Source organism: Ctenopharyngodon idella, chromosome 7 (assembly GCF_019924925.1).
Source record: "Ctenopharyngodon idella isolate HZGC_01 chromosome 7, HZGC01, whole genome shotgun sequence".
Taxonomy (NCBI): domain Eukaryota; kingdom Metazoa; phylum Chordata; class Actinopteri; order Cypriniformes; family Xenocyprididae; genus Ctenopharyngodon; species Ctenopharyngodon idella.
In genome coordinates this window covers 24113511-24136784 of record NC_067226.1, presented here as the reverse complement: position 1 = coordinate 24136784, position 23274 = coordinate 24113511, and the positions used below count along the sequence as shown (strand labels likewise).

The following is a 23274-nucleotide window of genomic DNA, read 5'->3' as shown; positions in this document are numbered from 1 at the left end:
TGGGCTAAATTCCAAGCTCGGAGCCCTCAATCCCCTTGAACAGCACGCCAAATAAGCTTATTATATTTTTTTTACTCTATACTCTTATCATTTATAAGTGTGTCTGTCTTGACTCTGCATAGCATTAAACGCGCTGATGACGTATGATGTCTGTGCAAACAGGGCGCTCGAGATTACGTAAAAACGTGTTGACAGGCAGGTAGGACATCCTATCGGATCCCTCGGACCGAGTGTTATGATTGGACAAACTTTGTATAGTCCTATGCCTTTCACAGATGATGTAAATACATAAACATACATTTGGACCACTTAACTTAGTGATTGCTATCGGGATGTGAAGAGATTTTCAAACAGCATAACAAAAAATGTGTTTAAAGCAAACCACCTACCCTGCCTTTATGGTTTTGTGGGATCATTGTAATAGGTTATATGGTATAATGTACAGTGGTTAGGATTAATTATTTTGTGCTTACTCAAAAATACTAAATAAAAAAAAAAGATAATAGAATTTCCTTTCCCAACATATCAAACATACAGAAAGCAAAATGACTTGAGTCCCCACCAAAAGCTCTCATGTAAAAATCCCACAGTCAAAAAAAAGTATCAAAGTTTCCTTAAAGATGCTTCAACTTGATGTGTGTTAGGAGACCACAAGGTGACTAATCAGTCCAATCCCAGCATGCACCAGGCCATACCCTTTTTTCCTCACCCTTTGTAGATGAACTCTATTGGGTTTTAAGGACAAATGAACCAGATTCCAAACCAAAACCTCCATCCGGCTGAATCCGGGAGGTGTCACAGAACAGCTTAACTCCATTGACGAGCTCTTTTCTGTGTTGACGAGTGTGTTGAGCTCAGCGCCTTGTGTCAGAGGCCAGCAAGGGGCCCCAGCAGAGGCCCTGGAGCCCAGCCAGGATCCAGCCACACAGGCCCTAATGCTATTAAAGTCAGCTGTGCCACCACATACTCACTCTCTCTCGTTCTTTTTGTCACTTTCCATTTCACACTCCCTTCCTCTCTATTTCTGTCTCATGTTTTTCTCTTTCTTTCATTTCTCATCTCTCTCTTACAGAGCATATCAGCTCTCCATTGTGTTTAAATTAATTTTTAATTTTCTTTAAGAAGGCAATTAAAGGGTTAGTTCACCCAAAAATGAAAATGATACCATGATTTACTCACCCTCAAGCCATCCTAGGTGTATATAACTATCTTCTTTCAGATGAACACAATCGAAAATATATTTAAAAATATCCTTAGTCCTCCAAGGTTTATAATGGTTGTGAATGGGGGCTACATTTTAAAACAAACAAACAAAAAAAAATGCATCCATCCATAATCAAAGTAATCCATACAGCTCCAGAGGGTTAATAAAGGCCTTTTGAAGCGAAGGGATGCGTTTTTGTAAGAAAAATATCCATATTTAAACCTTTTTTAAAAAAAAAAATTAGCTTTCGGCGGACGACCGTACACATACTACACATACTACCCCCCCTTCACTACCATTATAAAGCTTGGAAGAGCAAGGTTATTTTTAAATATATCTCCAATTGTGTAGTCATATATACCTAGGATGACTTGAGAGAGAGTAAATCATGGGATAATTTTCATTTTTGGGTCAACTATCCCTTTAAGAGCAGGCATAAGCTTTAATTGAACACAGATATGATTACATTGCATTTCCCCCACAACTAATCCTGAAAAGACCCATGGAGAAACAAAAGGGAGGCAGAAACCAAAGCTTAATGAAGGCCTGATTGGGCATCATAAAATATGTTTACATATTTACTGCATACCCTAGGAGATATTCCTAACATGAGTGATGTTTAGCCTGCGTTTGTTTTTATGTTTACCCTTGGTTTGTTTAGCTTAGTTGTGCTCTGACGGTTGTTTTGATTGTTTGTGACCCTGCATGTGTGAGTCAGTAAGATCTCAAGACGTTGTTTGTTTGTAAGTGATGAGATGTGTGCTCACAGAAGGCTCTGCGTTCTCTCTGAGATCTTCCCATCTGCTTGTATACATGTGTTTTTTGCACATGTGTTGTCTAGGTTCTCCGGCACGCTCATTTCCTGCCTCATGTCAGCAGTGGAGAGGAAGTTCATGTGAATTATGCTAAGATGTGTCAGAGTCTGGATGAGAAGGTGAGGAGGATCTTCACAGGCTGGAGTCAGAGTCTGAACAGAGAGTGTCTGCGCAGTCTCGACCAGCCACTCATGATCCGCTGTAAAGGGAAGGCAGGCCTGTTGGACATCAACTTTAACAAGTACGTGATTACACAAACACACACACATACAGGCCCTCCAGTACCTCTGAGCTCACTGTAATTGTCAGTATACTGTAATTAGGCATGCCTATGTTACTGACCAGGGATGATAATGTCCTTGGTTGAATGGCATATAATTCAGTGCACACTATATACATTTTTCATTTTTTTAAACAGAAAAGCAATTATTTTTCTTTTCTTTTTTTTTTAATATTTTATTGCCATTTTTTTTTTTTTATGCCCTTAATGGACAGAACAGTATAGAAATATCATAGCACATACACTTCTCTTTTTTTCTGATGAGGGAAAAATAATGTCAGTCCAATTGATCCCATTAATCTGGATACATTTGAAAATGTCCACACTAGCATTTTCATTCGTTTTCCAAATGCTACTCATCCACACTGAAACATCTAAAAAAAATGCTTAAAGGGTTAGTTCAGCCAAAAATGAAATTTCTGTCATTAATTACTTACCCTCATGTCGTCCCAAACACGTAAGACCTTTGTTCATCTTTGGAACACAAATTAAACACGGAAGCGCTGCTTTCACTACGTCAACTGCATATGACAATCGTTATTTTTGTTTTGTTTTTGCGCACAAAATGTATTCTTGTTGCTTCATAACATTAAGGTTGAACCACTGTAGTCACATTGACTATTTTAACAATGTCCTTAATGCCTTACTGGACCCCAAAAGGTGAATGACATTGCTGCCTTTGTGTGGTTCAGAAACCCTCGAATTTCATCAAAAATATCTTAATTTGTGTTCCAAAGATGAACGAAGGTCTAACAAGTTTGGGACGACATGAGGGTGAGTAATTAATTACAGAAATTTAATTTTTAGGTGAACTGACCCTTTAAATCTCCTTATATGCGTTTTCTGACATTTTTGCAGGAATGTAATAAAGATTCTACAAAGGAATATTTATTTTTATATATTTATTTAACACTCTGAAATAGCAGGCTTGACAATGTCGGTATAACCATAGATATTATTGGTACAATGTGCGTCACATGACTAAATGTGTCATAGTTTTCAAATACCTCCCTTTTCGCAGTCCACACTACAACTCGAAAACGCTGTCTCAGTGTGGATGGAAGGCAAAAATGGAGAGAAAAAGATGCGTTTTCAAACAAAAACGTATTAGTGTGGACAAGGCCTTAGACTTCAAGTTGAATATTTTGTGAATACTGTTTATTATTGTCTTTAAGCAACCCATTCAAACACTTTAAAATAATCAAGTTGTGCTAATCTTAAATCTTTCATGATCTGTAGTCATAATGCACATTACTAGAGATGTTTTATACATGCTGAATATTCTAGTGTGAATATAAACAAACAGACTCTGAATGTATTACTGTGTTTGTGTGTTAAGGAACCTATTGAAGATGTTTAATGAGATTCATTACTGGGACCGACTGCTTTTTGAGATCCCTCACTATGCCACAGAGGTGTATCAGCGCAGAGAGGAACTGCACAATCTGAGAGAGAATGTCCTCCTCGTTGTTAGAGACTATAACAGGTCGGTATGGCTGACAGAGACTGACTTTCTCACCCACATACTTGCAGACAAACTTGTGAGGACCATCCATAGATGTCTGTTGTTCTTAAAACATTCTTATATAATCATCATCATATTTTTGGCACTTTCTACAAATCCAAAGTGCTTTTTATTTTATTATTTTTTAAATGATCTATTTAAATGCAATATATTTAGTGCTTATTGCTAGAAAATAACACGGTAACACTTTACTTAAAGCTTTTATATATAATGCATTATAAAAGTTTTTTTTAATACATTAATTATGCCTTGTAATGCACCTTACGCATTGTATGGTCTCATGAATATTTGTAATCATGGTTATAATACATTGTTATACTTTTGTTATGCCTTTAGAAAGTATAATACAATAAAACACATGACAAACAACCAATTTCAGATGTAACAAGGAATCTGCAAGTATTATAATGCCTTTTAACTTTGGTAACAATTATTTATGAAGTTTTTACAAGAATGAAAGTGCTTAACCATCAGAGAATGTTACATTTATATTCTTATTTTTTGGACCTTGCCACATCCTGACTTTATCCCTTGAAGACACTTTGTGACATACATTTTAATTGTATGTCACAAAGACATTAATTTGGTCTATTTATAAACCTTTTTTATATTGAGAACAGACCTAACAAGTTGGATGTAATATATTTGTGAGGAAATTATCTGTAATTTACTTTTCATTAGTATAGAAAAACAAGTGCACTTTCACACACAGATGCATACTTGCTGGTTTCATACATATTTAAATGGTGTACTTGTCAGGTAACTTCTCATCTGTAATACACGTTGATATTACTCTTCACCTCTTCGGCCTACACACACTTACGTTTCAGCACAAACTGAGTATTTACATTCCATCTGCCTCAATATACACATCTCCATTCAAGACTTTAGCACATCCAATCTGGAGAAAAGCACTTGAATTAAATGCACACACACATACACAGTTCCACTGAACAAAACAATTCACACTTATGTCCCTCATTCTGTAGTGAATAATAACCTCCTCCTCACTCACATAAGCCTTTCAGTGCATACACACACATAAACACGCTCTTCAGACTGGAGGACTCATTGTAACTCTCAGAGGGACAGAGTGAGTCATCTCTGTCAGCATTGTTACCACATTTAATGCATTCTACACATGCCAGCTGGAAACAAACACTTAAACCCAGCACAAGCTAAACAGGCCACTTGCCCCAAATGGCAAAGCACATCCACTAAGACTTGTTAATCCATTTTTACCTCCCTCTTGTTCTGTTATGCTTTTAAAATGGCCTTGCTTGTTTTTGAAAAATGCTGTAAAAGAAATTTGTCAATGGCTATAAGACCTAAAATGAAAATGGAGAACAGCAGTGAACTTAAACTTCCATGTTTGTGTTCACTCTCAATCAGAATCATTAAGGCTCTGAATGCAGATGAACTGGGTCTCTTTTCTGAGAGAATTCGGTTCTTGGATAAGAAAATACAACCAGGCCTGTCAAAACTGCACTGGTCCACAAAAGGAACAGCCAGCATCTTTATCAATGACTGCAGAGTGCATGCCAACAAGGTCAGTCGTTTCTGACACACACACAACAGAAAACTGTGGCCAGGTAGATAGTAGTGTGAAAATCTTGTGTAGAGCCCTTGTGTAAAACCCTTCACGGGTCCACTCGATCCAAAAACCTGAAGACCCATCTCCCACAGGTTTTATTCCATTTATTAGTGTCACACAGATTTTTGGGATTACCAAAGGGCTCTGGTGAGGCAGGGGTTAAGATGTGGTCTGAGATTTGAGCTGTGTCGCAGACAGCAAATATTGCACTAGAATTAGTGGTCAGATAACTGGCCGTTTTATTATTATTATTATTATTATTATTATTATTATTATTATTATTAAACAAGACCAGGAAGGCCAAATATAAGCTTGCTGTTTAATAACTTATAAAGCAAGCTTCTACAGTAAATGACAGATGTTTACAACTGAGAGTTGACAAGAGTATGTTTGATATTGAGTTGTAGTTAGTTGGACATGTACATGTTTGGACTTAGTCCAACAGTCTAGGGCAGTGTTTCTCAACATTTTTCAGTCACAGTACCATTTGAAAATTTTCAATAATTTGTGGCACCATACACTAGTGTTGTCACAATACAGAAATGTATAACTTCAATACAATACCTTGAAAAGTATCGATATTCAATGGCATTTTCAATACCATGGGGAAGAACTGCCGTAAATACTGTCATATACATATACTGTCAACTTTTTTATATAAGTTATATAAGATTCAAATCATTTTTAAGTCCATTTAATGTAATTTAAGTTGAAGTGACTTAAATAGCCAAGCTGATTGTACTTAAAAGCTTAAGGCAGCAACTTTTTGTTTGTACAGTTTGCAAACCGTTCCTTGTGCCACCTGGTGGTTATTTCGCAAATGAGTGTCACGTGTGACTGGGATATATTTAATGCCGCGTCCGCACAGTGGCAACACTCAGTGGTAATAGGCACTTTGGTTAAGTATCTACTGTAGATATTTTTAATTGAAAGCCTAGGCAATCAATAATTTCTTCTGAAGAGATAACTTTATATGATGACAGATTTTAATGTAGGCTTTTATTCATATACTGTATGAACATTGCTCAGTTACCATTACAACTATCTCACCTAAATGTTTGCTCACTCAGTGTATTTGTGTTTTTGCAATTGGGTAATTTTGTTGCAATAGCACAAGATAGCTTGATATTAAACCTTGATTTTTTTTTTTTTTTTTTTTTTTTTTTTTAAGACAAGTAAATAGTCAGCAATAAAGTAAGAACAAATAAATACAACAAAATAAAGATACAATTGAAATAAACTGCTTAAAGTTTTTCAGGTAGGTCTAAGAGTAGTAGGGGCTATTCAGGTAAGAAATACTACAGAAACTGAATAAAGTAATCAAATGTAAAATATCACTGGATAGTCTTCATTGTAAAAATTAAATACAGATAAATCAATTAGAGTTACAAAAGTTAATCAGTCAAGAGCAGCAAGTGATTTTCTCTTTGTCTTTTGTTGTTAGATTACCATTAACAACATAGAGAGCAGCACGTCTATCAAGCTGCTTTCATAAGACCTGACGCACGTATTCCATATACACATGCATTTTCTTTCTGAATAGTTTACTGTACGTTTACTTAGGATGTTTGTGCTTATGTGAATACTCCCCAAGACGGATATTGTGACATTATTTTTCTGCGTATTTGACCGACTGCGCGTTTGGCACTCGCAAACTGTATGAGAGGTGGCTTTATGTGCACACTTTGAATGTGAGCGCGGGAATGAAAATTATGCGCAATCCTGCACCGAAATTCAGACCAGCCTTTCTTATGATTTGCATTTTTACTACCCATTTGTGTGTGCTCTTTGTTGTTATTAAAGACATCAGAGATTGGTGGTATTTTTTTAAATGCTTTATACACATTTTAAAAATGTTTGAAGGATTTTTACACGGCACCCCTGCTCTCACTAGATGGCTCCCCAGTTGGGAATTTGGTCTAGGGTTTTGACTATGAGATGAAGGTCTGGCTTTGACGAGTAAATATAACAATTCACTGGTACTTTATTAGGAAGATGTCCAAACGAAAATATGAAAAACAGTTAAATAATTCCAACTAAATAAATCCCATTGTCAAAAGGATAAAATATATAAACTACCAATCAAACGTTTGGGGTTGGCAATGTTTTTTTTTCCTTTTATGTTTATAAGCTCTCACCAATGCTGCATTTATTTGATAATATATATATATATATATTTTTTTTTTTTCAAATGCAATTTATTCCTGTGATGGCAAAACTGAATTTTCAGCATCACTACTTCAGTCTTCAGTGTCACATGATCCTTCAGAAATCATTCTAATATGCTGATTTGCTGCTCAAATAACATTTATTATTATTATTAGTGGTTAATTCAGTTTTGCTACTTCATATTTTTGTGAAAACCGTGATACATGGATTGATGATGAATAGATAGTTTGAAAGTACAGTGTTTATTTGAAATGTATCTTTTTTTTGTAACTGTCTATGTCTTTTGATCAATTTAATAAATTTAATGCTGAAAAAACTATTCATTACTTTAAAAAAAAAAAAAACTTTCTTATGTAACCCACTATCGGCAGGTGTGGCAAAAAAAAAGTTAATTTTGGACCCTCCCTGGCTACAAGGCTTTGTTCTTGTTTTGTTCCTGTACAGCTGTGTCCATTTTGCTGCCTGATATTGCTTTTGTAATGCAAGAGTAAGGCAGCAGGCTTTACTGAGACTGGAAGTGCGACTCAGTGGAGTGCAATTGTGAAATCTATTCACTTCCTCTGCTGGCTGTCCATCACTCCTACATTGTACAAGGCAATATGATATTAAAGCACTGGCAGTGCCCTTTAGCCATGTGGTAAAGTCGCACACACACGCACACACGTACACAAAGGCATGCAAGCAGAAACATGAATGCCCCATCTACTTTAATAAAGGCCGCACAGGCATCTTGGTATAAACAGCTCCAGCGTTCGCAATAAAAGGCAGCCAGCCTCGATTCAGTGCCGCCACTGTGCCTGGGTCTCTCTCACTTGCTAGAGAGAGCTGAGGGGGGAGATCAGGTTCACATCAGAGTCAATGTCAGACATCCTTCGAGCCCAAAACAGAGTTGGCAAGAGCTTCACTGGTAATGGAGAAGTGTGGAGAACACGACACATCTGAGCTTACACACACCCACACACACTTAGAAATGTAAGTATACATTCTACACACTCGTGCACGTAAAGTAATCTTCCCCTTTGAGGCTTATTTCATGTGACACGTTTCATCCCATGAAAAAGTCATGAGAAGCTGAATCCAGAGCTGGGAGGAAGAGTGAGATTATGCGGCATGTAAGATGCTTCAGAGAACCTCTGCACAAACTCTCAGAAACGTCTCAGCACCGCTGTCCTCCGCAGATTGAATAGGGAGCTGTTGGATGAGAAAAGCTTGATGCTTTGTGGATAAGAACTGCCTCCTTTGATTTTAAGCACAGGGATGGGTTGAAATCAGATGCTTTTTTTTGTGGAAGAGAGAGAGAAGGAAACATGAGCTAGAAAATCCTGCTGGAAAACCCCTGCTGCTCTGTTTGAATGTATTTTCCGTCCTTCTCCCACACGTTCTGTCAGCTTTTCTTTTCTTTTTTTGCTTTTTGTTTTTCATTTCTTATTTTTGTTTTGTTTTTGTCTTTACTTTTTGTCTATTTGTTTGTTTTTGTCTGTTGCTGTTTTTGTTTTTTTTGTTTCGTTTCATTTTTGCTTTTTTTTTTGTTTTTGCTGTTTTTGTTTGTTTTGTTTTTTCATTTAGTTTTGTTTTACTAAAAACATTTCGAATACCTTAGCAGTCACAAAGTAATGCTCTAGCATTGTGGTGGTGAGTTTTGCATTGGCAAGCACCACTCAAATTCTCTAGTCTTTTTTTTTTTTTTTGCAACAACACTCTCTTCATTTGGTCATTAGTTGGGACAGCCTAATGGAGGAGCACCTGGGCTTTTGATGATTGCTTTGTGCTGTAACTCCTCTCAGAGCAGTTAGTCAAAACTACCTGTGTGTTGCTCCCTAGTACGGGTAAAAAAAAACATTTACTCCCATAGGTTTTTTTTTTTTTTTTAAATAGAAGGGTCCCTGAGAATGCTAAAGTACTGTTTCACGATAGCTCAGGTTTTGGAACGGTGAGATGTGTGATGGTGTCTACTGGAGTCCACATAATCAGTAATAGGCCTGCATGTGGTAAAGTGGTAGCTCATTTTAAATAATGGTGCAACAATCTCAGGGAAAGGTTATAGAAATAACAAGAACAAAGATGTGTGTATCGTTGTGTAGCCAGGATCACAGAATTTCAGATTCAAATCTTACAATTTACTAGATGATCAAATCTTACAGTGTTCTAAGCTGTGTGTTTTGGGATTAACATTTGTGCTATCACTTTGTTTTTTCGCTTTCTGTGTTTTAATCTCTCTTCTCTCCCACAGGTGCAGTTAATGGTGGACGAGTATAAGGCAGCTGACCTGGCCACCACTAAGCTCTGTGAGCAGATCAGCGAGCTGATTTTGGTGCGTGTGGATGGCAAGATGTTCTCTGGAGACCTGGAGTTCCAGGAGGATCAGCAGAGTCATCAGCATAGCCAGCTGCTCCGACTGCAGAACGCACACCAGGACATCATTAAAAACATGGCCAGAGTCTACGGGACCTTCCACCTAGATGGCCCAGAGGTTGTACTGAGTGTGTTGTAGCTTAGGATCTTTCCTACTAAAGCAATAATCTTCTTGAGGATGTGTCACAGTAATTTTACTACATTTACATAGGAGTTTTGTTGGTATAAAATGGCAGCAAATGCAGTAAAAACCAGCTAGTTTAATTGCACAGACATCTGAAGGTAAATTTATCAGCCCTTTGTGAACTAAGGTTTGTCACTGCAACCCAGGAATGTGTTTTAAAGGGATAGTTCAACCCAAAATGCAAATTTTATTATCATTAGATTACTCCCATGTTGTTCCAAACCTGTATGACTTTCTTTCTTTTGTGGAACAAAAAAGAAGATATTTTGAAGAATGTTTTCTTTTAATGGATTATGTCCATACAATAAAAATCAATGTAGTCAAAAGTTAAAGGGTTAGTTCACCCAAAAATGAAATTTCTGTCGTTAATTACTCACCCTCATATCGTTCCACATCTGTAAGACCTTTGTTCATCCTCGGAACACAAATTAACATATTTTTGGTCGGCGTTCTGACGTAGAACACGGAAGCCGGCACTGTCTATACAACGCAAACAGTGTAGGAGACTGACAGGGGAGAGACAAAATCGTTGAATAAAGTCATTATTTTTGTTTTGTTTTTGCGCACAAAAAGTATTCTCATCGCTTCATAATATTAAGGTTGTACCACTAGTCACGTGGACTATTTTATCGATGTCTTTACTACTTTTCTTGACCTTGAATGTGGTAATTATATTGCTTTCTATGGCAGATAAAAAAAAACCTCTTACAGGTTTGGAACAACATGAGGGTGAGTAATTAATGACAGAAATTTAATTTTTGGGTGACCTAACCCTTTCATTTGGACCCCACTGACTTTCATTGTACGAACAAAATCAGTTGAAACTTTCTTAAATTTTCTTATTTTTTGGGTGATCTATCCCTTCTAAGTATGTACATATATATAATAATAATTAATATAATAATATTTATCTCTGCATACTTGCATATACTTTGGTAAATACAAACATCATTATGAGGACTTCCCATTCACTTTCATATTTGTGTTTGTGTTTTCAGGTGCAACAGCACTGGGTGTCATACATGGAGAAGCTGGACCGAATGGTTGAGGAGGCGTTTCGTGTGAATATAAAGCGCTCTCTGCAGGAGCTCTCTAAAGCCATCAATGGAGATGGCAAGACTTCCCCAAACCCCTTATTCAGAGTAGAGGTGGTACTGAAACGGCAAACTCCCCGATCTCCGGCTCAGGTGCACACAAACAAACATTTTCTCTTTGTCAAATCTAGTAATGCTGTAGTCATTGAAAACAATTTACATGACGAGGTGACCCTTACCTCACATTTAGACAATGTTTTCGCAAACATACTGTGATTTCAGGGCAAAAAGTATACATAAAAGCTCTGTGTCAGTGCGAATCATTGTGTTGGTCACAGAGCTGCTGGCCATGTGTTTTACATACAGTGTAAAGACACTATCATACATCAAGCAGAGGGCATTCAGAACACCGCAACCTCTATAAATCACAGCTGTGGCTGCACTGCTGCGTTATTCAGCACTCCACTCTACTGCTCAGCTCTACAGGGGTATATTTGGACTGAGGCCTATGGGTAATGTCCCATGATGCTTAGTCAGCTAAACACAGTGAGAAAGGAAAAGCAGAAACATTAGTTTGACTTAATTGAGTATATTTTAGGGACATTGGTTGCTTTGGTCTGTGGAGACAGACTGCCTTAGGCAACGCACTCAGTGCCAGAGGGAAGGGAAATGCATTAATGCTAGCTCAGGACACCATTAAAGGCCCTCTCATACCAAATCATTGATGAATGGTCTGTTCACACCAAGAATGTTCGTCAGGCTGATCGACAACCAAATTCATGCTGGTAAAATAATTGCCGCTATACACCTTTTCCAGCTCTCACAGAGGAGACAATTAGAAACGGTCACAGAAAACCACAGGATGTTGGAGAAGCTAGCGAGATCAAGATTTTGTCATATTTCAGCAATAAAAATAAAAATAGATTCTGAGACTCATGATTCCATATTTAAAAACTTTTCTACACTAACACTAGTCAGAGCAATAATAAGTACATCTGTGATGAAACTCAATTTAAGCCAGGTACACACTGTGGGATTTATAATAGTCCTTTATGATTGTTGCTTGTCAGACTGTACGAACATGATCCTCATGTCACACTGTGGGATCTCAGCTGTCCTATATGTCAGACTGTACGACAGTCAAGACACGTTAAAAACGGACGCGCATGAAAACTTGACATCATCAACCCATACAAGTTCGGTGACAGTGAGCTGCATTACATGCGGGACTGAAATGGTGGCTAACAAAGAAATCTCTACCAATAATTTTGATAATGGCTTGTCTTAAAAAACAAAGACAATTTGACGTTCGTCATAGGAGAAGTCACACTGCAGGACTGTGCGCCAAATCTTCTGACACTGACAGAATTTCGTCGGAGGTAAAATTTGATCGCAACAGTCATTAATCGGCTGTCGGTGAACATGTCAAACTAGCGATCAAAGACTACAGATTTTAGTCTAGGATTATAGGAATCTTTTAGGATTTGCAAAATTTGTCTCAGACGACCAAATTGTGGCCAAAATCACACAGTGTGCACCAGCCTTTAAGAGAAGAAAAAAGTTTTGGGGATTATTAGTGTGAATAGTTTAATGTCTATAACTAATTACAAAAGTGATGCAGTGCTCATTAACAGATAATTTATTAATTTGCATTATTTGTGTGGTGGAATTAAAGTGTAACTTCGCAGATTGTCAACCCACTGTTACTATGTCGGTAGTATTTGTAAAAGAATGTTTATTTGTCAGCAAAAGACTTTTGACAGCGCCAATGTTTTCGTCAAAACTACAGATTATACTTTCGCGTTTTTTAATCCCCGCACATGGACAGACTGATCGACAGAGGGTTATTAAAAGAACAGTTGTTGTGAGGGTCGGTTTATAAATGAAAATTGTATTGTACATTATTTACTCTTTAAACTTTTTTGGGGGAAAAATGGAACACTATGGCAACAGCTTATTTGCCTGCATGATATGACGTTTTGCTTCAGGGGGAACTGACAGAATGGCAGTTTCTTTCTGTTTTTTCCCCCTCCGTTTGGCATAAAACACTTTGTTTGTGGTCATCTCATTGGAAATGTTTACTACAAACATAGAGGATTTTCCGATTTTCCGTAGTGGTGTTCTCTTCATATTTACGTTTCTTTGTATTAATGTATTTTCCTTAAAAATCTGCATGAGTTAACATGTTAACTACGATAAAAAAATATATATATATATTAAAAAATGCATTTTTTTTTATTTTTTTTTACAGTTTTCATTGTCACATGATCTTTCAGAAATCATTCTTACGTGCTGATTTATCACTCAAAAAACATTTCTTATTTCAACAAATGTTGAAAACGGTGCTAAATATTTGTCATCGAAACCATGATGCATTTTTTCAGGATTCTTCGATGAATAGAAAGTTTACAACAGCAGCATTTATTTGAAATTTTATGTAGAAAAATGATGTACAAAGTTGATGTAAGTGCATAAAATATGCAAATATTGCAACAAATTTACAATCACATTCTACTTGAATAAACATTTTCTTTGACTTGCAGGTAGAGTATAATGATTCTCTTCAACATTTAGCTTGCTCTAAACATTCCTTTAATGAAGTTTTTTCTTCTCTGTGTGTGTTTGTCCAGGTGGATTTCTCTCCTACTCTTCAGAAACTGGCCCACATAGTGAACAGCATTAGCTCTCAGCTCATCAAGACCATCTCAGTGTTCAAACGTCTGCCGGACCTACTGACCCGCGAGCACTCGCAGAGAAACCCCATCCACAGCATCATCGGTACACTCCCTCACCATCTCATTCACTACATCCCTCCATTTTTCCTTCATGCCCTTTTTATTTTCCTCTTTACTCATGCTCATGTCGATCCAAACCCATATGACTTTCTTCTCTGGAACACAAAAGAAGAAATTATGAAGAATCATATGGGTCAACTCTTTTTGTACAGCTCTTCAAAATCCTCCTTTTGTGTTCCACTGAATAAACATAAATAAAGTTTTGGAATGCCACAACGTTGACTAAATGATGAATAAATTAATTTTCATTTTTGGGTAAAAAATCCTTTCACATCATTGTGTACTGCATAAGATCATCAGTAGTTGTTTGACATCAACAATACTTTTTGTGGTGTTCTCACTTCCTCCCTTTCTTTCGATTTTAGAGCAAGATGAAGAGATCTGTAAGATCAAGGGAGCCATAGCTGCAGGTATGGTGACTAATGCATCTTTCCTGCAGACCTACCTGAAGACCTGGGACAAACACAGAGAGATCTGGGAAATCGAAAAAGACGGCTTTATACAGCGCTACCAGCGGCTCAACCCTACAGTATCCTCCTTTGACGCTGACATCGCCAGGTCTCTAGCTTTCATTCATTTTCTTTTAGTAGCAAAATGAGTGTGTAATGTTGTAAAAGCAGGGTCTAAATCAGGGGTATTCAATTAAAGTTCCAAGAGGTCTCTATATTTCCTTCCTAGTGGAGGTCAGGACTTTTTTGGAATAGTTATTTCATATAGTCATTTCCATCTGGGCAGCAGTAGTACTTTATAAAAGGAAAAAAAATCCTAAACAGTCAAAATTGTCATCAAAGATAAGTATATTGGGCCCTCAGAGCCAAAGCATGATGTATGTATGGCAGAATGCCATGTGACTGATAAAAGTTACTGTGGTTCAGGGTTTTCCTTTTGAAGTCTGAACCATTTTTATATTTTGCTTAAAATAAGTATAATAAAAAAAAAACAATGTACATAATAATTGAAACGCCCCCATCATAAGCAGAAAACAAAGTTAACTAGAGTTTTAGTTTTCTTTCTTTGCCATAAATAATTGTTCCCATTATAACATTGTTTATTATGAAATGTTCTTAACATGCTGATTAATAATGCTAAATGTTGATAAAAAAAGTCTTTTTTTTTATTTATTTTTTTTAAATGTTTATTTGAATAGTCGGAGTCATATGCAGATAAAAATAATTGTATTTGCTGGATTTTTGCTTTCTGCAGTGTTTTAGTGAAAGTATCAATCTATTTTGCTGCTCATTGTGTTTCTGCTACTGTTGCTAAAATAACCGTGTCATCTGCAGTTCTTGTAGCGCTTTACGTCTTTAGCGGGAGAGAGAAGCAATGGAACGGAAAAGCTGCGTTTGGCTCTAGATAAAAATATTAGATCATTACCATAAACGACCCTGAGTGCTTGTGGTGTGTAACACTGTTTTAATGCGCTGCTCACTTTAAACGTTAGAAACGGTAAAATGGTGTTACCATTGTCATTTTATTTTGCGGTCCAGCTGGAACCACGCCAGGGCCCAAAAACGGACCGAGTTGGCTATATCTAATGTCAGATATTATAATAGTAGAGTAAAAATGGCTATTTTATACTTGAATCATTTATATTCTGATTACTAAAAATCTTCCACAAAAACTTTTGTGAAATTATTAATTATTTGTTGTGGTAACAGTACAATAAAAGTTTCTTTAGTGAACAAATCCACTAAATGATTCACAATGTTTCTCTCACCATCATACACGCATTTCTTTTTCATTTAAAATACACGAGTCATGATAGCACATCAGAATGAGAACAATGTGTTGACCTTTCAGACTATTGACATGCAGTGCCGGCTGGTGGGTTTTAAAATAGCACACTAAATTGTAACGGACTGGGGATCCCCTCCTGAGGATTTTTTATTTATATATATAACTGGGAATTTTATTGACATTAAGTCGTCCTTTTCCCATTTTCACTTCAAAATGTTGGGTTGGTTGTGCCTTCCTTGCCTCCCCTGACAAGTCGCCACTGTTGACATGTCTGTATGTAGCACAGAGATGCCAGTCCTGTCCACATCTCTTCCCTATAGATTTGATCTGCACTAACCAAATCGTTATCATGTCAACAGTGGATGCTTGAGGCTGTGTGTGTGTGTGAGTGTGTGTGTGTGGGGGTGTGTGGACACAGACATTGTGTGTGTGATTGCGCATTAATGACCTTGTGGGTGTTTGTGTTGTGCTGTCTGTCCTGAGCTAGAAGGACACTTGTGTGTTGCCTGCCGTCCCAACTAATGTCTCAAGTTTTTCAACATCAAATAATGCATGCATAGACACTTTTTTAAAAATGATTATTGTTAATGTAATGTCTTCCTTTATTTCTTTACACTTACTCACAGAGAGAATTGATGTTGCACACTTGTTATTTTCTTGAAAAACTGATTTCATTTAGGTACACTGTGCTACTGAAATGACAAATTAAGTTGCTATTAATAGAGTAGTTATTATGACTGAGCAAAAAAAAAAAAAAAAAAAAAATTGTCAAATTATATAATCTTACAGATCCATTTAAACAAAAAGTAATTTAGTGGCCATTATTAATGATTAAAATCATTGTCTGTTATAAATGTACCATTAGCAGTGGTAATGAGAAAACACAGTGTAGAGAACATGTACTCCAGATACAATTACAACATTCTTAGGAAAGAAAAATCAAGAGACAAGCAACCAAGTGTCCATCCTTGAACTTCTTCGCTTACTGATTTATCATGGGAGAATACATTTTTGTTTGCAAAATTGTTCTTTTAACAAGGCAGCAAAAAGTTTTGTGTTTGAGAAATTTTGAGAACTTTGTTGATGTTAGGCTTAACATCATAATTTTCCTTTTTTTTTTTTTTTTTTTTTTTTTTGCAATCAACACAACTGCATTGCGGTAATAGAAAATTCTTTAAAAACCTAAAATAAAACATTAAATGTTTGGTAATCTTTGTTTAGAAAGGAGAATGTCTTCTGTGTTAAAATTCGCATAATAGAATTTTTAAATTTAAATAAATAAATAAATTCTCATTGTGCTATGATAAAGGTTAGTTTCAAGAGACGCTCGCACTCTCTCTCTCTCTCTCTCTCTTTGTACAGATACACAGAGGTGGCAAACAACGTCCAGAAGGAGGAGACAGTGTTAAGTTTGCAGTTTGTTTTGCTGGATTGTTCTCCACTCAAATTCTCTCTGTTGCAACATTGTAACGAGTGGCAGAGCAAGTTCACGCAGCTGCTCAGCCTTATGGCCAGTACCAAACTCAAAGAACTGCACAGCTTCCTGCAGGAAAACGCTCTCAGGTGTGTGTGAGACCCAAGCTCTGCTCCAAAACCATGCCTCACAGGGCTTGACATTAACACCCACCAGCCCACCAAATGCAGGTGGATTTCAGCAGTGGCGTGTAACGCAGTCACTCCTACTAGCCACTTTGGCGGGTTGAATTTTATATATATTATGTATACATTTTTCAATTAAAATAATAAAATAAGTGCAATGTAGTGTTGTCAAAAATATAGATTTTTCTATACATATCAATACTGAAATATCTGAAATGCTTCCAATACTCATTTTCCACAGAATAGATACACCAACCTACCAGCTGCGCAGCTCTCATTTTTCCGACAGCAAGTTGACCCGCCTCCCATCACTCACTCATTTTATTTACTCTGGATGAATATTGTTGATGTTGCAGAAGTTCAATTTCGGCGTGGGATTGCGTGTATTATGCATAATTTTACTCATTCCAGGAGATTTTGTGCTCACACCCAAAGTGGGTGAAAAGAAACAGAAAAGGCACAGAAAGCCGCCTCTTGGTAATAAATTGAGTTCTTTTTCACTGCTTATTGCGCCTAAAGAATCAAATACACACAAAATAATGTAAAAATGCCTGTCTTGGTGTGTTTTCACGTAAACACAGTCAGTTATGTTTTAAGCAAATGTAAACAGTTGAGAAAGAAAATACATGTGTAACAGTATAATGGATCCATACGTCAGGCCTAATATACCTGCTGCCAAATTATGCGAGTGGCTAGTGTCTTTGGAAAATCACTAGCCACAGTGGCTGGTGAGCAAAAAAGTTAATGTCAAGCCCTGATGCCTCACTATCTGCTGTCTATATAAGCAGCTGGGATCCTAAATGAAATGAAACCTCATAAGTGACCGATTTGGAAAGCTCTTCATGGGCAGCGACTGTGTTAATGGTCACTCATGCATGCCACACCAATTAACACCCCTCACGTGAAGAGCATAAGAGACTCAGCAAACCTCTCTGTTGATTCCAATAGAGTCTGACATTAGCATGTTGTTAAGCTAACGGCCTGACACTAATAAATAGTTCTGTCTACTAGAAAGAGAATATGGAGATTTGGAGGTGGGCTTTTTTGACTTGGGCCAGTTTTTATTTCAATTTTCATTTTCATTTTAGTTAAAGTTTTAGTCATTTTTACGTTTTTGTCATTTTTACATTTTTTTTAGAATGTCTATATAGTATTTATTTCAATTTTACTTTATTTTAGTACATCAAGTTAAAGTAAGTTTAAATTATTTTGATATTTTATTTCAGTTAGTGTTTATTTTATAAAGTAACATACATTTTGTATGGCTTTAATTTTAGTCAAGGTTAACTATAATGGCCCTGGCTTGAGTCACTTAGTAACTACCTAGAACACCCTAGCAACACCCTTGCCACAGCATAGCATCATGCTAAAACCACTCAGAATACCTTAGTAACTCCAAAGCAACATATAGCAAAATGTTATCTTGGAAGGCAGCTCAATGAGCTTTGAAAAAGTGCATCTATACTGTATGTGGGTAGTTCTGTGTTATTGTGCTTAATTCACTTCGAATAGACATTAAATATTTAGCATGTGCATATAGTCCTTGACTGTGTGTGTTTTCAGGGTGTCTCAGCCTCCTCAGACTCTGGCGGAGTTGGAAAAGAGTCTAAAACTTCTGGAAACTCTGCAGGCAGATCTGAGTAAAATCGAAAGTCAGATTCCACCAATCCATGAGCAGTTTGCCATCCTTGAGAAATACGAGGTTCCCGTCGACCCTGCTGTGAGTGTCGCACCACACACACACAGACACACACTCCCTCAGGTGTTTCAGTCAAATTGTCTCCTAAATACACTTTCATCTCTGGCCTCTGTTCCATATTTAACTGTGCTTTTTTTTGACTCAGCGCTCTTAGATTTTCTTTCTCTCTTTCTCTGTCTTTCCATCTCTGTAGGTGTTGGAGTTGCTGGAGGCTCTGAATGCAGAGTGGGTGTGGTTCCAGCAGGTTGTGATTGACAGTGACATCATGTTGAAGAAACACAAAGACATGATGAAGAGTGGGCTGATTCTCTCCTCTGAGGAGTTTAAGAAGAAGACACACTCGGTCCTACAGAGCTTCAATAGCAATGGTGAACACACACATACACATCAACATTAGCAATTCGACTGTTACAGGATGGGAAAACACACACACACGGTCAGTAGGTTTACTGCCAGTGCTGTCTCAGAGCCCACTGTGAGCTTCACATCCCCACATGCCTCTTTTTCTGTAGGTCAGTTCGCTACATGGGCGGCACCGCAGGCCTTTGCTTTCTGGGACCGTGGGTGTTCTGCATGGTGGGGAGTGCTGGGTAGAGCCATCAACCTCCCGCACACCCTACGGCACATCACAACCAATTAGCCTTGAGATAATGTTTCAGAACGCCACGGAGCCTCACCAACAGCAGAAGTGACCGTCACGCTGACATCCTGCCCTTGACTGCACTCTCAGTCTGTCTTCCTCCCTGTTCTTTCTCTCTCTCTCTCTCATTGTCCCATACTGCTGCTCCACCTCCTGCTGGTGTCTCTGCGCTGTTTATTCTCTGCTCTATTAAAAACGGGATTGAAAAGTTCTTTTTTCTGTCTTGCACTGCCACCTCTCTTCACGAACAAAGTCACGTTGTGCTGAACTGTATCAAAGAGGACAGAGTTTTCGTCCTACTTTTTCCTTTCCTCCTCTTTCATTCTTTCCTTTTTCATGCACTTCTTTGCTCACTCGCTCCCCGTCTCGTTTCCATTGTGTTTGCGTTACCTTGTGATCGTTGATAGCTCTGTGAAGTCTGTTGTTTTTCGGTTTGATCTCCTGCCATTCCTTCCCCGTGTCTTTCCTCCTCCTCCTCCCACTATGAATCCAAAAGCCTTTCCGTCTTGATTCAGACAAAGTTGGAGTTTTGGCACAGCCGATTAACGCAAAAGCTTTGCGCTAAGTCAACACGTGGCAAACACGCTCACCGTCGTTATTTCCCACAACCCTAGAATTTCCGAACGTGGGCGGCAGCTGCAACTTGTTGAGAATGACGGGATTGTTTGGATTGTTCCAGCAAACAATGGCAGGCTCCTTCAGGTTAATGAGGCCAGGAAGCAGCTTTGTACAGAGAGAAATTTGTATTCAAGAGAGAGAGATGGTTTCAATAATATCACACTCATTCAGTCCAAACACATACTACTGGCCCCTGCCAAGGTGCCCCTTCAAAATCTCATCTCCTGCTCTCCACGGACCAAGTGTGACTTTCCCTCTCAGATCCAAAACACGACATTTCGTTTCTCAGCACAGGTCCAATTAAACGTGTATGATTGGTTGAAGTCTCCAAGGCAGATTTATCCAAAATTCAGCCCATTTTAACATTTGCTAATTAGATTTTCTTTACGTTTTAGTCAGGCACAACGGAGAGGGAGGATGGGCGTCTTCAAACCTCTCAACACCCGTGCTCCTGAATTCGTTCTGCTCCAGCGACGCACTTCAGCATGTGCTAAATGCTTCAGTAAATCAGACTTTACACAAATATTAACTGGAGATCTCCGATGGATCTTCACACGCTGCTTAATGGCTCACCTTAATGCAGAATAGTGTAAATGTGTGTTTTTTGTAATTGCTGAAGATGTAGATGTGCGATTTCACCAGTGTGTTTAATGGAATCCATTATAAACACTGACTGACGTTAACACTCATGCCTGTAAACATATCACGGAGGCCTTTGGAGCAGATAACGGCCTTTATATTGGTGTTCGTGCATGTTTCTGTACATGTTGTGTATTGCTATCCTGAGATGAATGAGGTGCTTTTTAAAATATCAAATATCTCGTAAATCAAAGCTGTCACAAGTGCATGTGTATCGTGGGAGTCTGGGCCTGTGAGCAAAGCTGGGTCCAAGCCAGAACTCGCACGCTGCTCAGGAAAGAGACCTACTGACCTGCTGAGCTCCCAACTGTGAAACCACATTAATAGCACATTGTGAGAAACATGCTCACTTTGCTGACTTTCTGGCAGTAGGAATCCATTGAGCTTTTTTTAGAGTGACAAGCTGCTCCCCGGGGAAATGACAGCTGAATGTGCAGTTTTTTTAATCATTAACCATATGCATGTGCATTTGTGTGTGGTCTTTGTATGTCTTTTCCTTTATGTATACCACCTTAATTTTGTATGTATCTACATGCAGGTCCGTTTGGAACGAGTGTAGCCCCTGATTCTGCACTACAGCTGGTGTCAGAGCTGCGTGCCCAGTTGGAGGCTCTTAAAGAAGAGGAGCAGAGCGTGCGCTATGGTCTCAACATCTTTAATATTGAAGAACCAGCCTCTAAAGACATCCTCTCTCTAGAGAAGGTACCTATTCACTGCTGTTACAGTAAAACTTTTTTTCCATACAATACAACACTGACACATTCGGCTAAGGGAAATTCACTGGTCTTGCATAACAGCAAATTGAACTGTATTGATACTGTTGCTGAAGGTCATTTCTGGTTCTGTATACGGTGATGTTTAGATGGTATTTATGTGCGTGTGTTTGTAGGACATGAATTACCTGCAGCAGGTGTGGGAGATCGCCCAGCAGTGGGAGGCTCTGTGGGACGAGTGGAAGGGGGATCAGTTGGCCTCTGTACAGACCGAGGTCATGGACAAAACCGCCCAGACCATGTTCAAGAGACTCCACAAACTCAGCCGAGAGTTCAAGGCAAGCCACCGCAACATACTTTATACTCCTGCTCAACCTTAAGCCCTATCCGGACAGTAATTGTTTCTTATGTGGACATTTGTAAAAATAAATTTGCATGGCACCTCAGTGATAAAACTCATGCATTTGGATGGTGATTTATTCACGCTGGAGGAGCAAGTTTTGTGGGAGCGTGTGCACGCTCATGCAGTCGGTTGCATGATTGTCTGCTGTGAATAAAATGGCACATGGTTGGAATAATGAGAATAAATTCATATTTAATGTAATAATAATAATATCCTATTTATTATTTGATTATTTAAATCTCCTGTTTAAATATAGGAAGATAGATGCACAACGGCAATAAAATCACAGACTACCCCCTGTAAATAGTGAAAATTCCTTACGTTCCCCTGAGAAACAATTACCGTCCGAATAGGGCTCTAGTCGGTTTAGGGACCAAGCTTACATTTATGGGAGTTTCAAATAAACAGTGTTAGTTCTCAGAATAGAACAGACTTAATTTTTTTTTTTCAGCTTTAATGTTGTGTTAAACTATATTAAAATTTATCAAATGATAACAGTAAAATTATACATAAATATTTTAATATAAAATTAAAATTAAAAAATTAAAAAAATAAACATAGGTGGACGTATGCTGCTCTTTAGTGAAACGTTTATTAAAAATCTCAAAAATCTGATTTTCTTTGTGGTTGTCATAAGCAGGTACACTACTATTCATATAAATTATTACCTTTCAGCAAGGATGCATTACATTTAGTGTATTCAGGAGTGATAGTGAAGACATTAATAGTGTTGTAAAATATTTCTATTTCAAATAAATAAATAAATGCTGTTATTTTGAACTTTCTATTCATCAAATAATCACAGTGTCAACAAAATATTAAGCAACTCAACCGTTTTCAACATTGATAATAATAAGAAGAAGAAATGTTTCTTGAGCAGCAAATCAGCATATTAGAATGATTTCTGAAGGATCATGTGACACTGAAGACTGGAGTAATAATGCTGAAAATTCAGCTCTGCAAACACAGGAATACATTACATTTTAATATATTTTAAAGTAGAAAACAGTTATTTAAATTGTAAAAATATTTCACAATAATGCTGTTTAAGGCTTCTTTCAAAAACATTACAAAATGTTACCAACCCCAAACATTTAAATGGTAGTGTATATTGTAATGTTTTTGTTTTTGATTGACACTTTTTGATTTGCTAATATGACTGGAAGTGATGCTCAGGCTTCATATTCATACTTCATATCCTTTCAGCACTGCCGCAGACTCCTGTTGCTTAATATACAGTACATTTTTCATTTTTAAATGATTGATTGAATTAA

At 37.6% G+C, this 23274-nt stretch overlaps 1 protein-coding gene across 1 annotated transcript in view; it reads left to right on the top strand.

Annotated features, from left to right (window-relative positions):
• dnah2 (dynein, axonemal, heavy chain 2) overlaps window positions 1-23274 on the top strand; it is a 170353-nt gene that overhangs the window by 40551 nt on the left and 106528 nt on the right. Inside the window, exons 14-25 of the mRNA XM_051898662.1 lie at window positions 2046-2260; window positions 3639-3785; window positions 5217-5373; window positions 9818-10057; window positions 11122-11310; window positions 13788-13935; window positions 14318-14510; window positions 17052-17252; window positions 18852-19008; window positions 19181-19355; window positions 21423-21586; window positions 21774-21935. Coding sequence (XP_051754622.1) covers window positions 2046-2260; window positions 3639-3785; window positions 5217-5373; window positions 9818-10057; window positions 11122-11310; window positions 13788-13935; window positions 14318-14510; window positions 17052-17252; window positions 18852-19008; window positions 19181-19355; window positions 21423-21586; window positions 21774-21935 — 2148 coding nt within the window. The remainder of the gene's footprint in view (window positions 1-2045; window positions 2261-3638; window positions 3786-5216; window positions 5374-9817; window positions 10058-11121; window positions 11311-13787; window positions 13936-14317; window positions 14511-17051; window positions 17253-18851; window positions 19009-19180; window positions 19356-21422; window positions 21587-21773; window positions 21936-23274) is intronic.